Source organism: Rhinolophus sinicus, chromosome 4 (assembly GCF_057876585.1).
Source record: "Rhinolophus sinicus isolate RSI-liver-muscle chromosome 4, RSI-T2T, whole genome shotgun sequence".
In the NCBI taxonomy this organism is placed as follows: domain Eukaryota; kingdom Metazoa; phylum Chordata; class Mammalia; order Chiroptera; family Rhinolophidae; genus Rhinolophus; species Rhinolophus sinicus.
Window position 1 is genome coordinate 59,582,598 of NC_142504.1, and position 13,852 is coordinate 59,596,449.

General features: G+C 55.7%; 1 protein-coding gene across 3 annotated transcripts in view; it reads right to left on the reverse strand.

Annotated features, from left to right (window-relative positions):
• Positions 1–1,374: 1,374 nt before the first annotated feature.
• Positions 1,375–13,852, reverse strand: part of EEFSEC (eukaryotic elongation factor, selenocysteine-tRNA specific) — a 297,801-nt gene continuing 285,323 nt past the window's right edge. For 2 of the 3 annotated variants that reach the window (XM_074340482.2, XM_074340481.2), the window contains one exon: positions 1,375–3,731. In XM_074340482.2, the coding sequence (XP_074196583.2) occupies positions 3,606–3,731 (126 nt within the window). In that variant the 3' untranslated portion in view covers positions 1,375–3,605. The remainder of the gene's footprint in view (positions 3,732–13,852) is intronic. The other variant, XM_088797868.1, reaches the window with a different exon arrangement.

A 13,852-nucleotide genomic window follows, 5' to 3' on the forward strand; every position in this document is an offset into this window, starting at 1 on the left:
TGAGGAAGAGGCCCCACCAACCTGTAAGCCCCATGGGCCAAAGGACAAACGCCCTGGACACACATGTGAACACCCTGTGAACACTGGACCCAACACCTCTCTTCTTCACACCACTTACACAGATAAACCAGAGACACACAGCCTGCCTGAACCACACACAAATACACACAGATACCCAGAGACACCAAGATACATACATACACCCAGACATCGACAGACACATGGGACACACACACACACATACACTCCCACACACTCACACACACACACACACACACACACACACACACACACACACGGAAGCTGCCCCTACCTTGGGCCCCTAGGACTTCCCCTTTATGAGACTTTATCTATCAAAAATATATTAACCCAGAAGCCTGTTTCCATCAGAGTCTCGATTCCAGGGACATTTCCAGATAAGCCTTATCTCATTGCTGGTGCATTAGCCAGGCTGGTCGGGGCCTGCCAATCACAGCTGCCCCTCCCGCCCCAGTCTGTGGCAGGACGCCTGTCCATGACTTCATTCTAGATGAGCAGGCAGGTGGGGGAGCCAGGCAGGGCGCTGCTGCCTCCCCTCCCCGCACAAAGCAGGGCGCCAGAGGGCACTTCCAAGGACATACCCAAGGCACTGGGGTCACGGGGAACCCTGGAGTTATCCAGAACCTGGGTTCAAATCCCAGTTCTACCTGAGATGAAAGCTGGGCCAGCTGAACCCAGTTCCTGCTGCACCCCCAACCTATAAAATTGGAGTGATTCTTCCCAGGCCACACCTATGAGCAGATTCTGTGACTTCATGCATGTGATGGTGGCTGTACACCACAGTCCTCTCTTCCCTGGCCTGGGGTTGCTGGGAGCCAGGGGGAGGGAGACACAATCCTCAACACTAGGCGCTGGCCGGCCCCTGCCCACCAGCCCCACTGTGCTTCCCCTTCAAAGGCTGTGCCCTAGCCTGACCTGGCTCACAGGCACTCAGGTTTCAACTGATGCCAGGCCTGACAGAAGTCCCTTTGGTGCAGTCAGCCACACTGCAGGACGCCTCCCCACATGCTCTGGCAGCCCCTCCCAGGGCACAGCCACAGGCTGCTCCCTCCTCCCCTCTGTGCCTCACTTTCTTCCACCTGAGCCCCCTCCCTCCCTGGGCTTTAAAGAGTGCTGTCTTTAGGTGAGATATGAGGTAGGGAGAAAGGTGTGAGTAGATATGGGGACCCTCACAGAGTTTCTGAAAAAATGGCTGGTTTGGGGCAGGGGTGGGTCTGCATCTGCTGACACAACTCCTGAGGGGTTTGTAGGACCTTTATTTCTCAGTGGGGAGAATGAGTGCTGGTCCCACTGAGGGTTGCGGATAATATGGTGGCCAGTAGTGTGCTCAGGTGATTGAACAACCCCACGAAACAGCTGCTTTTATTATTATTTTGTACATGGGGACACACAGGTACAGAGTTAGGGGCTTGCCCAAGAGCACACGGCTATTAAGCAGAGGGGCCAGATCCAATCCAGGAAGTGGCTCAAGTCTACCCTGTGTCCACTCCTACCCCCACCCCCATGGATCTGTCCCCAGAAATAGTTCCTGCTTACTAAGCAACCCACTATTGCCCACTGGGGTGTGCATAGTTCCACTGGGTCACATGAGAGAAACAGTGACATGACCAAGATCACACAGTTCCTGCAGGGCAGGGACCTTCTGCTGAGCCCAGGCTACTCTCTATTCTGACTTGCAAGGACCTCCAGAGGGGACCTGGATGGAAAGGTCAGCCTCATACCCCTTGGTGAGGGAGAACTTGGCCCAGCTGGGAGGTTACCTCAGCCCTCACACACTGAGGATGGTGGACGGAGGTTTCCTCATCCAAGAAGGCAAGTCACAGAAGACCGTGGCAGGACACAAATGGCCCTGCCCATTTGTGTCCACTCCAAAGGGCTGGGTGGCCACAGGCGATGGCCAGCCCCAGACCTGGCACCAACAGGTGCTCACAAAGGCCTTTTCTGCTCCCCCAGGAATGGACTGGGCTGGAGCTGAAGGACCTTGTCCTGGAGTCCTCACTGGAAGCTCAGTGCCTCGCTGAGCTAGAGTGGCCTCAGCTCAGTAGCAACATGTTTCTGAGGAAATGTTCTGCAGGGCAGGGGCGGGGGCTGTACAACAGGGCCAGAGCCTGGTCTGCAGAGGGAGGAGGGCCACGCAACAGGCCCACTGTTATTGGAGGCACCCCCTTAGGCAGCGGGTTTCCCAGGAGCTGGGAGGCGGATCCTCCAGGAGCCCTCCACTGTAGCAGCAGGAGCCCTGTTCAGGGTACTTCTTCACTCTCCCCAAACTGTCCTCCCAGTTCATTCCCAGCACAGGGGAAGTGGGCGCCAGGCCTGGATACTCCCTGCCCACCCACCCCTCAGCTGTTGCCCTTAACTGCTGCCCCCTGCCTGATGTCTGGGGCCCTATGAGGGCTGGTGAGAGTCGCTGGCCAGTCACCTTCACCTGCATCCTCTCATGCGGGGGGGGGGGGGGGGGGGGGGGGAGGGTCCTGCCCTGCCGCTGGTGTGTGTAATGAGGGCTGCCTGCTGCAGGCCACCGCACACAAGGACAGCCTGTTCTGCAGCACCACTCCCTTTTTCCTCTCTGTCTGCTGCTCCAGGGCTTAACAACCCCAAGTCATTTGATCGAAACCTGCCCCTGTTCATATTTTTAATGCCAGTTTTGCAAATTAAAACATAATGCACTGATTACTAGGATAAAAATGAGGCCTGTGTGTCTGTCTGGAGGACAAATAAAGGAACGTTGGAACATCTATTCATTCTACGAATGTCTTTAAAATCTTTTTCCCCTCAATCAGGTAGTTCTGCCATTTCTCCCTTTTCTGAATATCAACAGATACTACCTTGAGTCTCAAGGTAGGATGGCCTGTGGGTGCAGGTGGCAGCAAGGAGCAAGGGCTGTGCTCACATACCCTGGTCTTCAGCACACTCTGTGCAGGGCTGTCACCAGGTCTGGGGAGTGTGGGCTCCAAACTCAGGGGCAGGGGCCTAGGGACTCTTGGAGTCAGGATGGACGAGCAACCTTTCCAGCCTCCCTCTGCCCAATGCCCTGGCCCGGTGCTCCACTGCTGCTTGACACACCATGGGTGCCCTTCCTTGACTCAGCTTCCCAGAGAACCCCCATGCTCCCTGAAGGCCCACGAGACCCTGGGAGCCACCCAGCTTGGCCTAAGGGCCTAACACCCTGTGGACTCCTCAACCCACTGGGCTCTTAGTTGAGTACCTCCCCCAATCCCTTCGGCAGGAGCCCTGGTGGTTCCACTGACATTCCTCCTGGGAAGAGACCCGAACGGTGAGGGAGGGAGGGGAACCCTTAGGTGAAATCGGAGAGACCAGTGGGGTGTGTGGGGGGGACGCACCGCAAGACATTTATTTGCAGCTGGCAAGTGTCTGCCTGCTGGGGGACAGGGTGGGGAGTGGCCCTCAGTGGCCACCAGCTGGGTAGCCTGGGAGACGCTGGCCACCAGCTCTCTAGCCTGAGCCCGGGCAAGGTGGCCCTGGGGGAGAGCACTGGGGCATTCAGGGAGACTGGACCATACGCTTGTGGGTGTCGAAGACATAACGCTTGAAAGACAGGCTGAGTGTCACATGGTGTGCAGGCTCGGGCTGCTCCACCCCCTCCTTCCGCTCGGCCACCTCCCCTTGGCCAGCTCGGCTCCGCTTCTTGACGGTCGACATGAGGATCTTCTTGGACTCGGGGCTGAGGCCACCTGCAGGGCACAGAGGGAGAGCCTATCACTCTGCCACTCCCCAGCCTGCCCACTTAACACCCTGTATGAATACCTGTACTTGTCCACGTCACATCCACTTAGGGGTGAGCCAGGACCCCAACATGCCCTGGGCTCAGCCCTTCTGCTTCCTTCCCCATGCAATGGATCTCTGAGGCCTGTGGTCCACTTTGCTGCCTCAATCCCTGCATGCCAGCCCCTCTCCTTGTGCTAGTCCACGCCACAAGTCCATCCAGGTTGGAGTCAGCAGGGCTCCCACCTTGGTCTCTGGGTCCCTTGCCCACCCATCCACCCTGCACTCAGGCCCCCATGAGGATCAGCTCACACCCGGGCCATATCTTTCCTCTGCTCGGGATGGTCCTTGTTCTTTCCGGCGTACCCAGGCTGAGACCCACACCCCAAAACTGAGGCCCACCAGGCTAGATGTTCTTCACCTACCTGTGGCCTGGAAGCTGACCTCTGTCAATGGCATTGTGGGCTCCCATGCCCTCTGGACTCTAGTTGGGTTCAGCCAATGGGAGCCCCAGCAGATCGGGGGTAGGGGGAGAGCGGCCAGGTGTTGACTGCACTCCTTTGGCCAGAGCTCCTGTGGGGGTCCTTCTCCCTGACCTCTGGAACATGCTGTCCCCCTGCCCCCAGGCTGGGGTGGGACCGGCCTCCCTGCTTCCCACCATGTCTTACTGGCTTCTTTGCATGCTTTGCTACAGATACTCTGTTTACTCCCTCCAGCCAAACTACTAGCAGAAACCTGTTTCCTGGTGATACCTGACTCTTCCAGCCCCCCACCCCCATTTTGGTGCTTTTGTGCAGCCTTGCGGGCTATTCCTGGGCTACTGTTACACTTTGAGCCTCTGCGTATGCTGTGCCCTCTGTCTGGAACACCCTTCCCTTCCTGACCCACTTGTCCAGAAACACCAAGCTGTGGTGTCCTTTCTCGGGGGCTTGTCTTTGTGAGGAATCTGCTTGGTGGCAGTATGGTGCAGCCTCCTTGTGGGCTGCCGGCCCAGACAAGACCACTTGGCTGGCTCTGAGCACAGAAGCCAGGCCCCTCACCTCAGCTCTACCTCAGAGAAGGTGGCTGTCACCAGACCCTGGACAAGCTACACATTATCCGTGATGACCACAACCCGGCTATGGAGTCCTGGTGGGAGCAAGCTGGCAGGGCTGTGCAAGGCTGAGCTGAGGCGGCACCATGAGGTGGGCACAGACCAGGGAGGCCCAGCAGATGGCAGCGCCTGGGACTTCTGGGGGAGATGGGTATGAAGCCTTCATAATCTGGTGAGGGGCAAGTGGGGTGGAGCCCAACCCACAGCCTGCTTGCACAATCAGGGGTCCTGGTAGGCTTCTGTATCCCCCAGAGGGCACTCACTTCTGATTTGCAGAGGAGCTACATGGACCAGTGGACTTAGAGGCTAGGTGTCCAGAGCTGGTGGGAAGTTGGGGGTAGGAAAAGGCCGAGGGCTCCCCTTCCTGCACGCCCTGCTCTACGTCTGTTGGCACCTGAAGGGGTTCCTCCCTGGTCCCAGTCTTGCTGGGGTGCTAGCTCTGAAAAGAAACCAGCCATGGGGCTCAGGGGTCGAGCTTCAGTGCCGGGAAGACCTGGCCCCGTGTGCCTCAGTCAGGGGAGTGCTGGGCAGCAGGGGCAGGTGCATTAGTTCCAGGTACTCCGTGTGTGTTTGCTGAAGATTTCAGCAACACTTTTAATTTGCAGATGAGAAAATGGAGCTCCAAGGAGGGCAGTAACTTACTCGAGGCCCCACAGTGAGTCGGGAAGGGCCAGGATTTGATCCCCGGGCCTGCATGCCAGGCAAATGCAGTCTACTGCACGCACCCCACCCCATCCCCAGCCCATCCCTCCAGGGGGAGCTGACCTTAAGCAGACTCGTGAAAATGGTTCTGCAGGGGAATGCAGGCTATGAGAGGATTTTGTACCGGCCCTGCATCTCCTGGACATTTAAAAAGGTGGCCAGGAGGCTGGTTCAAGGGACACCTGGACAGTTGGTCAGGGACACCCCTGTCCACTGCAGGAAGGACTGTCTCCCTCTCCACAAGTGGAGGTGAGACGGTTGTCCATTGTAAAGCCTGCATCCTCTGGAAGGCCAGGGCACACAACTGATGCTAAGGGAGCTACAGCACACTGCGGGCCTTTGGCGCCGGTACCGGAGGTGTGTGTGTGTGTGTGTGTGGGGGGGGAGGCTTTTGCCAGGCAGCACAGTGTCTGTCTAATCGCAGGCCCTAAACCCTGCTGGTCTTTGCACCTCTGAATGGGGTGCAGGGTGTGGGAATGGCCCCAGGTCAGCCCCTGTGAGCAAATTGGAGGCCCAGCCTTCCTTCTGCAAACAGAGAAGGTGGCTGTCACCAGACCCTGACAAATGGCATGGGTGGCCTGTCTCCCTCTGGTGCCAGGAGATCTGATGGCTGAAAAGGCATGAGGCTCTCCGGCGTCTGCATCAGGCTGGGGAGACAGGCGTGGCCCAATCGGCGGCCCATCTCACCTGAGATGGCTCTCATTACATACAGTGCATACTTCCCACTGCCCAAAGCAGGCAAAGCTGGAAAATCTATCTGGCACTGGTGAAGATGTGGCCATTTAGTTACTTTTCTGAAATGGTCAAGGCTTGTTTACCTCTGTTCCATTCCAGGGTGGTCTGGACACAATGCCCAGAAAGCCTGACCGACAGAAACCGGTCCGCAGGAGCTGTCTGGATTCATGGCAAATGTCACTGGGAGCTGCTTTGTTTGCAGTGACCCCCAAACCCCCGCCCCCTTTTTTCCTTAGCCAGTGGCAAATAGAGGGAAGTGAAGGGCAGGTCAGGGTTTTGGGTGGCTGGAGCTGCTCTCCACATCAACCAGATTCAGTGGCACTCAGCCCCGGTCCGTGTTGAGCTTCTCCCACACTGCTCCTGGCTTTTCACTCCAAAACATTCACAGATGCTCCAAGGCTGAGAGACACTGGTGGTGAAGACACAGACCAGGGCCTGGCCCACATGGAATTTACTGGTCTGAGGAGGGGCAGACAGTAATCAAGCCAGCAAGATAATACAGATAGCCAGCAGGCAATCAAGGAAACAAAAACCACTGAGTCCCTGGGAGGGAAAGATGGGCAGGTCCCATGTGCCAAGGACAGACTTCTCCGAGGAAGAATGCGGGAACGTGGGCCAGATAACATGGGACGAGCCACGCGGAGATCCCAGGCAAGGGTCTGCAGCAAAAGGAGTTTGAGTGCCAAGTCCTAGCTGGGAATGAGTGTGACACTTGAGGATGGATGAAGGTGTGTGGTCTGCAGCACACTACATCTATAAGGTGCCCTCCCTGTGTGCCCAGCTCTGCAGGAGCCCAAACCAGGGAGAGTCCTGGAGACCTGAAGGAGCCATGCACCAACCTGGGGGTCAAAGTGGTGAGGGTGACCGATTGCACACTATCCATCTGCCCAGCATCCGCCAGTGGTTCCTAAGCATTTCCTATAGTCCTTGGGGACACAGAGGCAAGCAGGACGGTCCCGTTCTCACGAGGCTGCCATCCTCTCTTAGGGACCTCTTTCTGGGAGGTTGGGCAGCATTGTATAGACCCCTCCTGGGATGGCTCTTGGTCTCTTGACTTCAGTGTCCCCCTCTTCCCACCTGGCCCACATTATTTCTTGAATTGTCCCTTCACTCCAGTACACCAAGTTCATACCCATCTGGGCCGGTTTATTCGAAGATTCCTCCCCAGAAGTTCTAATGGCTCCCAGTTTCACCTCCTGGGAATCACTGTGCAAATGTCAACTCCTGGTGAGAACTTCCTGACCACCTTCAGCCCCCTACCGCCCAGACCCCTCCTACCCCACTCTATTTTCCATAGTTATTATCACCTTCTAAGATATGCTATTATGTCCTCACTGGATGTTGGCTGTCTGCCCCTGCTAAAATATAAATCCTACCTCAGCAGGGATTTTTGTCTAGTCATGCTATAAGCCCAGCACCTAGAACAATCACCTATAGTAGGTGCTCAAAGACTACTGGTGAATGAATCGGTACTGGAGGAGGTCCTGCTGGGCAAGTATTGGCTGCTAACCTCCCCAAATGGTCACAGCATGGACCCAACAACACACTTCTAGCAATTCAGTCCTATTACGCAAAGTGAGATTTGTGTTACACCATACATACACGGAGACGCTAAATCCTCACAACAGTGTGGAAAAAACAGGCCCGGAAGAGTAGTAACTGGCCCAAGGTCACTCAGCTCCAGAAAAGCAGAGATGGGCCGAATCAGTGAGGCTACCCGATTCCTGGTTTGTGTGCTCACCAGGGAGGGTGTGCTGAGACTAAAGGGAGGGCGGATAGTAAGGACAGGACCAGCAAGCATTTGTTGTGACAAAATGTTCTGGGAGATGAAAAGTGACACCTGAGAAGAGTTTAAAGTTACACAAAGACAGACTGATGTTATAATGTTAATTAGAGCCATGCAGGAATCAAAATTTTTGCAAGAGTTCTGCTCCAGCTCTGGGATGCAGGGGGAAAAAAAAAAAAAAAAAGAAGAAGGAAAAAAAAAAAAAAAGAAGGCTATCTATTAGGCCATCTGGGGTCCGGAGTGCAGTTGCAAGCAACACTTTCTTCTTCCTTCTATTTTTCTCTATTTCCCAAGGTTCCTACCATGACCCTGGGTACCCACAGGGCCACCTACTACAGGGCTACTGCCATGGCCTACTGCACCTGGGCCCGAGTCCAGAGGAGGCAGTGCCCATCCAGTGCAGCCCGGCTGCTGAATCCATGAACACTAGAGGAGGCAGCAGGGAGGGGGACAAGGGCCCCAGGGAGATGGGCAGGAAGGAAGGGCAGGTGGTGAAGGCCGTCAGAACTGCCTGGGCCAGGAAGCTCACTGCCACCTCTAGGCCATGGTATAGTCTCTGCAGCTCTCTGGCTCTGCCCTGTGAACTACAGGGCTGAGCAGAACCTTGGAGGCAGGTGATGTACCACGAGCAGTAACTGGGAGGCACAGGCTTAGGAATTCACCCTCCACAACCTTCCCAAGGCCCATCCCCTGCTCTCCATTCTTGCCCCTCCCTAACCAGTCCCCTGCTGTGGAGGGGCTACTCTAAGGTACAGACCACCATCCAGACTTGGTTCTACCACCCGCGATAATCCTCTTACTTGGTATCTGAGGCTCTGCATCATCCAGCATTCCTCCTTCTGTGCCTCCCGCCACCATCTCCAACCATACTCTGAGCTCCAACCAGAAGAAATCAAGCAGGCCCTCCTAACACACACTCCCTTTGACTGGAATACTCTTCCTGCCTTTTCTGTCTGGCCAACTCCTGCTCAGCCACTGTCTTCATGGGAAAGCTTCCCCTAACCTGCCCAGGCCAACTGGGATCCCTCCTGGAACCCTATTTAGCATTTTTGCTTTATGAGCCCATCTCCCTGGGGGTCTGTGAGGGACTGCCTCTCCAGTGCTTGGCACAGGGTCTGACATGTGGGCTCAAAGAGGGTTTGCTGGATGAAAACAAAGGGAATGAGCACAGTCTCATCCATGAGTGCAGGGCAGTGGAGGGAAGAGAAATGCTCTAGCCGAGTCCCATGCCTCCAGCACTAGGGAATACCTATCTACAAGCCCAGGGAGAAGCCCAGGCTCAGAGAGCAGGCTCCCCACTCCATGTGATCTGGAGCCAGGGTGGCAGGGTGGGCATATGGGGAAATGTGCCATACCTATAAAGTTCACACCGTGGCCATCATTCCACTGGGCCTCAGCAGACGTCCCCTGCCCTTGTTCCACAAACCTGGGGGTTCTTGGAGTGTGGCAGCCCTGTTCCACTCTTGATGAGCCCAGACCGTGGAGGCAGTGGGGGCAGGCTGGCATGACCCTGGGGGTGACGCTGCTGCCTGTGGCTTTCCTTGGGGACACTCTCCCAGGGCCAAGCTGGCCTTTCTCACCAAGCGCCAACTCCACACAAAGAGGCACAATGGGCTGGAGGCTGCTGTGTCTTGGCTTAGGCTGGAGTAATCAGGGAAGAATGCGGGAAGCACAACTGTTTCCCAAGCCCTGGCCACGGGTGCCTCCCTGACACAGCCATCAAAGGCCGGCAAATTGCCTCCAATTGCTGTTGTCACTTTCATGTTAGAGGCCGGACTGGAAGAGGGGCCTCTACGCTGGTGGGCGGCTTGCAACCTCCCAGTGGGAAATGAACCCTTGCAGGCAGCTTGGGTCACCAGCCCCTTCGGTGGCTGTAGCTAACTCCACCTACTCCAGCACTTCCCCCCTCCTGGAACAAGCAGCTTTGGAGAGAATTGAAATGACAGGGCAGAAAGAGAGCTGCAGTAAGGGGCGGAGCCCTTGTTAGGGTCAGCATCGTGGTGATGACAGATGGGCTGGTGAGCTCAGAGGGACATGCCTGGCAGCTGGGCTGGGCTGATGTATGGCTGGGCTGATGTATGGCGTGGCGGGGCTAAGTCACAGAGAGCCTTGAATTCAGCCAGGCTCCGAGTCTGGACTGGATGCTCAGTCTGTGAACAGCAAGGGCTGCCCAAAGGAGGGGACCTCCCTCAATGAGATGGCCTTGAGCAGTATGGCTGATGTCCCCCAAACAGGGTGGCTGAACCACTACATGGTGGGCTTCAACATCACACTTCACCTGGAGAGAGGTCTCTGCCCACATGGCCCCAGTTATGGAGCTGTCCCAAATAGGTCACAGGATCACGGGAGGTGTGGGCAGTGCAGGGCCTGACGAGATCTCTCATGTGGTTAATGTGGCAGCCTGTACAGGATGTGCTGCTGAGGGTGAGGCCACAGGTAGGCCTGGCTGGGGCAGGGCTGAGGGGGGCAGAAATGGGAGGCTCAGCCAGGGTGCAAGTGGCCCTGAACACAGGGTGGGACTCAGTCATGTCTGACATGCACAGAGCTGCTGTGGCTGCCCCATCCTGCAGGTGACCAGCCGAGGTGCACCGAGGTGCGAGGACTTGCCACAGCCCACAGAAGTCAGTAGGGGAGCTGAGGCTTGTACCCAGATCCCTCTGTCTGCTGGGGGCTCAGGGCGGTGTGGGTTCTAGAAGAGCTTAGCTTTGACAGAGGCAGCAGGCACTGAGAGGCCCATGCAGTGCTGAGGTTGCCTAGTGGTTAGGGAGAGTTGGGCTGGCACCAGGGGCCAGTGTGAGTGCCGCTTGGGCAGAGAAAGGTGAGACTGGCTGAGACGGACAGCCTGGATACCAGTTGGCTCCCTTCTTGCTGAACCCCTGAACCCTTCTTTGGAATCCTCTGCCATCTCCTGGCCAGGCCTGGTTTTCTAAGTTTACCTTTGGAAGCTGAAGCCTTTAAGCAGCTGGCTGGAGTGGACAGCCGCCTGGTTTTCCTTCCTTTCTCTTCCAGCTATGGATCCCATATGTAAACAAAGGCGCAATTTGCTTTAAAAAGATACGGTGATTAAGTTTTTATCAGACGCCTACTCCACTGTCCCTGCAACAAAGGGAATTAGGGGAAGGCAGGAGACAGAACAGGCCCTTTATTGGAATTGCGCTTTCTGAGGTTCTTGAGCGCACACTCCACAGGCTCCATTCGGGCCCCTTTCATTGGGGGGAGCCAAGGTAGTGGGCGTCCGCACCCCCCATTTTGATGTCTTAGTGTTGCCTAATTCCTCCTTTAATTTATATTAAGCTTCTTAGCAGCAATGATGAATTCTTCAAAAACAAAAAAGGACCCTTTGCAGAAATCTTTCCCATACTGTGTAAATTGAAATTATAATGTAGTCAAGGCTTTGGAGATTGGGGGTGTGTGGGGAGGGAAAACCAGTGCATTATGTGGAAGGAAGGATTTTCTTTTAAGGCAAAAACAAAACCATTCTGAAATAGGAAATGACTTGGTCTGGAGAATCAGACAGAGGCTCGATTAGAGGAGCAGCTGAAACGGAGGAAAGTTTGTTATCATAAGGCGGGAGGGGATGTGGGGCTTGTGGGGGTTCTGAACTACCCAATACCATCCAACACTGGCTCCTGCCCATCCCTCTCAGGGGAGGCCCAGGGCAGGCATGGTACTCGCCTGGGGTGGGGCTGCATCCCCTTGAAGTGGCTGTGGGGATAACTGAGGCCATTCCTGGTGTGCAGCCTGGAAGCTCAGGCAGGGTTCAAACCCAAGAATGGGGAGCCTAGGCAGCACCTCTGGTGGCTTGCCTTGGGTTCCTCGAGGGTCCCTTCCCTTGGTACCCTAGCAGGCCCTGCAGGAGCAGTTTCCTGGCACTGGGGCCATGGGCACTGCCCTCCTAGCATGAGTCACTAGGCTGTTCTCTCGCCAGTTCCCTCTTCTGATCTGCCTTTGGGTCAGTTGCCAAAGAGATCCTTCTAGAACAAAACCTGATCATCCCTCCAGCTCAGAAATCTTTAGCCATTCCTTAGCAGGTGTCCAAATTCTTCTAAGCAGCCCTTCCTCAGCTGCTTCTTGCAGACCCCGCACTTCCTTACCAGCAACATTCACCCCTGCACAGGGTCCCATCATTCACTCCTGCCCTGGCTCTGTATAGGTGCTCCTTCAGCCTGGGGTACCCGATGGTGCTATGTACATGGCAAACCCTACTCCTGCTTTGTTCTCTTAGCAGAAGGCTCAGCATCTGGGTTTGGCCTCTCTGATGCTTTCTTGGCCTCCCTCCTCCACGGGGACCAAGGCCCTACATACTCTGGCCCCGTGTCCAGACTCTGCGTTGCCAGGAGACAGGGTATAGCCTGCAGCAGCAGCCAAAGTTTCAGGAAGGGGCACTAATGGCTACCTTGGCCTAAGTGTACTCTGTCTCATCTGCCAGTGGACCAGGCCCTGCAACCTTGGGAAGGAACTGAGCGGCCTTTGAGTGGCAGTTTCCAAAAGATGATACCAGGCATAAGTGCTCCTGGGGACTCTTTCTGGTTGGGCCTTGGGCTGAGGTTTGAAAAAGTCTGGATGGGGAGGGAAGGCTGTAGTATAAGGCCTGGGCCTGGCTGGATCCCTGCTATGCTCTGGTGGAAGGGAGTGAGCTGGGGTCAGGTGGGCTGCACAGGTCACTGGATATCCTAGAAGTCACTTTCTCGGCGGGGGAAGTGACCACCCAAAGTCACACAGCTGGTAACCGGGGAGCAGTGATTCACACTCAGGCCTGAGGCTTTACAAAGCTGTCTACCTGCCATAAGCCTGGGAGTCTGGCTATAGGGTTGGCCATAGGCTGAAACTTCCCCAGAGTGGGAAGGATATGGCAAAAGGCAAGGGTGGGCATGTCTGGGGCCACCCCAACTTGGGCAGTGTGGGTTGGATGGGTGGACATCTCATCTCCAAAGACTTCCAGGGATGAGCCCTAGGGCTGCTGTGCTCTGGGTCCCAACGGGGTGGGGTTGGGGGAATGAATGGCCTCGGCTATTGCCCAGATAGACACTGAAAGTGGCCTAAATAGCATAGAGGAGGTCTGAAGTGGAAAGACCATCTTGTGTGAGGCAGGCCTGACTCACACTGACCCAAAGGTGGGCACCAACCAGTTGTTGATAATCACAAAAAGAACACCAGCAGTAATGCCAGTCAACATTGATGGCGCCTTCATCGTGTGCTCAGCCCTGTTCAAAGAGCTCAGAGCAACAGGCTCCTCAACTCCACAACCACATCCTGGGGGGGGGGGGGGGGGGAGGGAAGGCTACTTATATACAAGGAAACTGAGGCAGACAGGATGACATGGTCAGCCTAGGCAAAACTCCTAGTCTGGCGTCAGAGCTGGATACCCCTCTGCTGCACATGGCCTGGTGTCCACAGGGCTACTCTTAGCTGGTCCTGACCCTGCACGACCTCCATCATGGGTGTAAATGAGCTCACTTCCCTAACGGGCAGTGGCTCTCTGAGGGCAGAGACTAGATCCCAGAGCCTGGCATAAGGCCTGGCCCAGGAAGGATTGGAAGAATACTTTTCCTCAATTCACGTGAGGAGGGCACAGTATTGACTCCATTATTAGAGATGGAAACTGAGGCCCAGGGATACAAAATGACTCTCCCAACGTCAAAGAGTTAGTGGCAAAGAAGTGATCACATGTCCTCATTACTACATGGAACCTAAGTTCTTTTCCAGGTAGCTTGGAAGAAAGGGGCCATCTCTCCTCTCTCAAACAGCACCGCAGAGCACCATCTTTCTGTCTG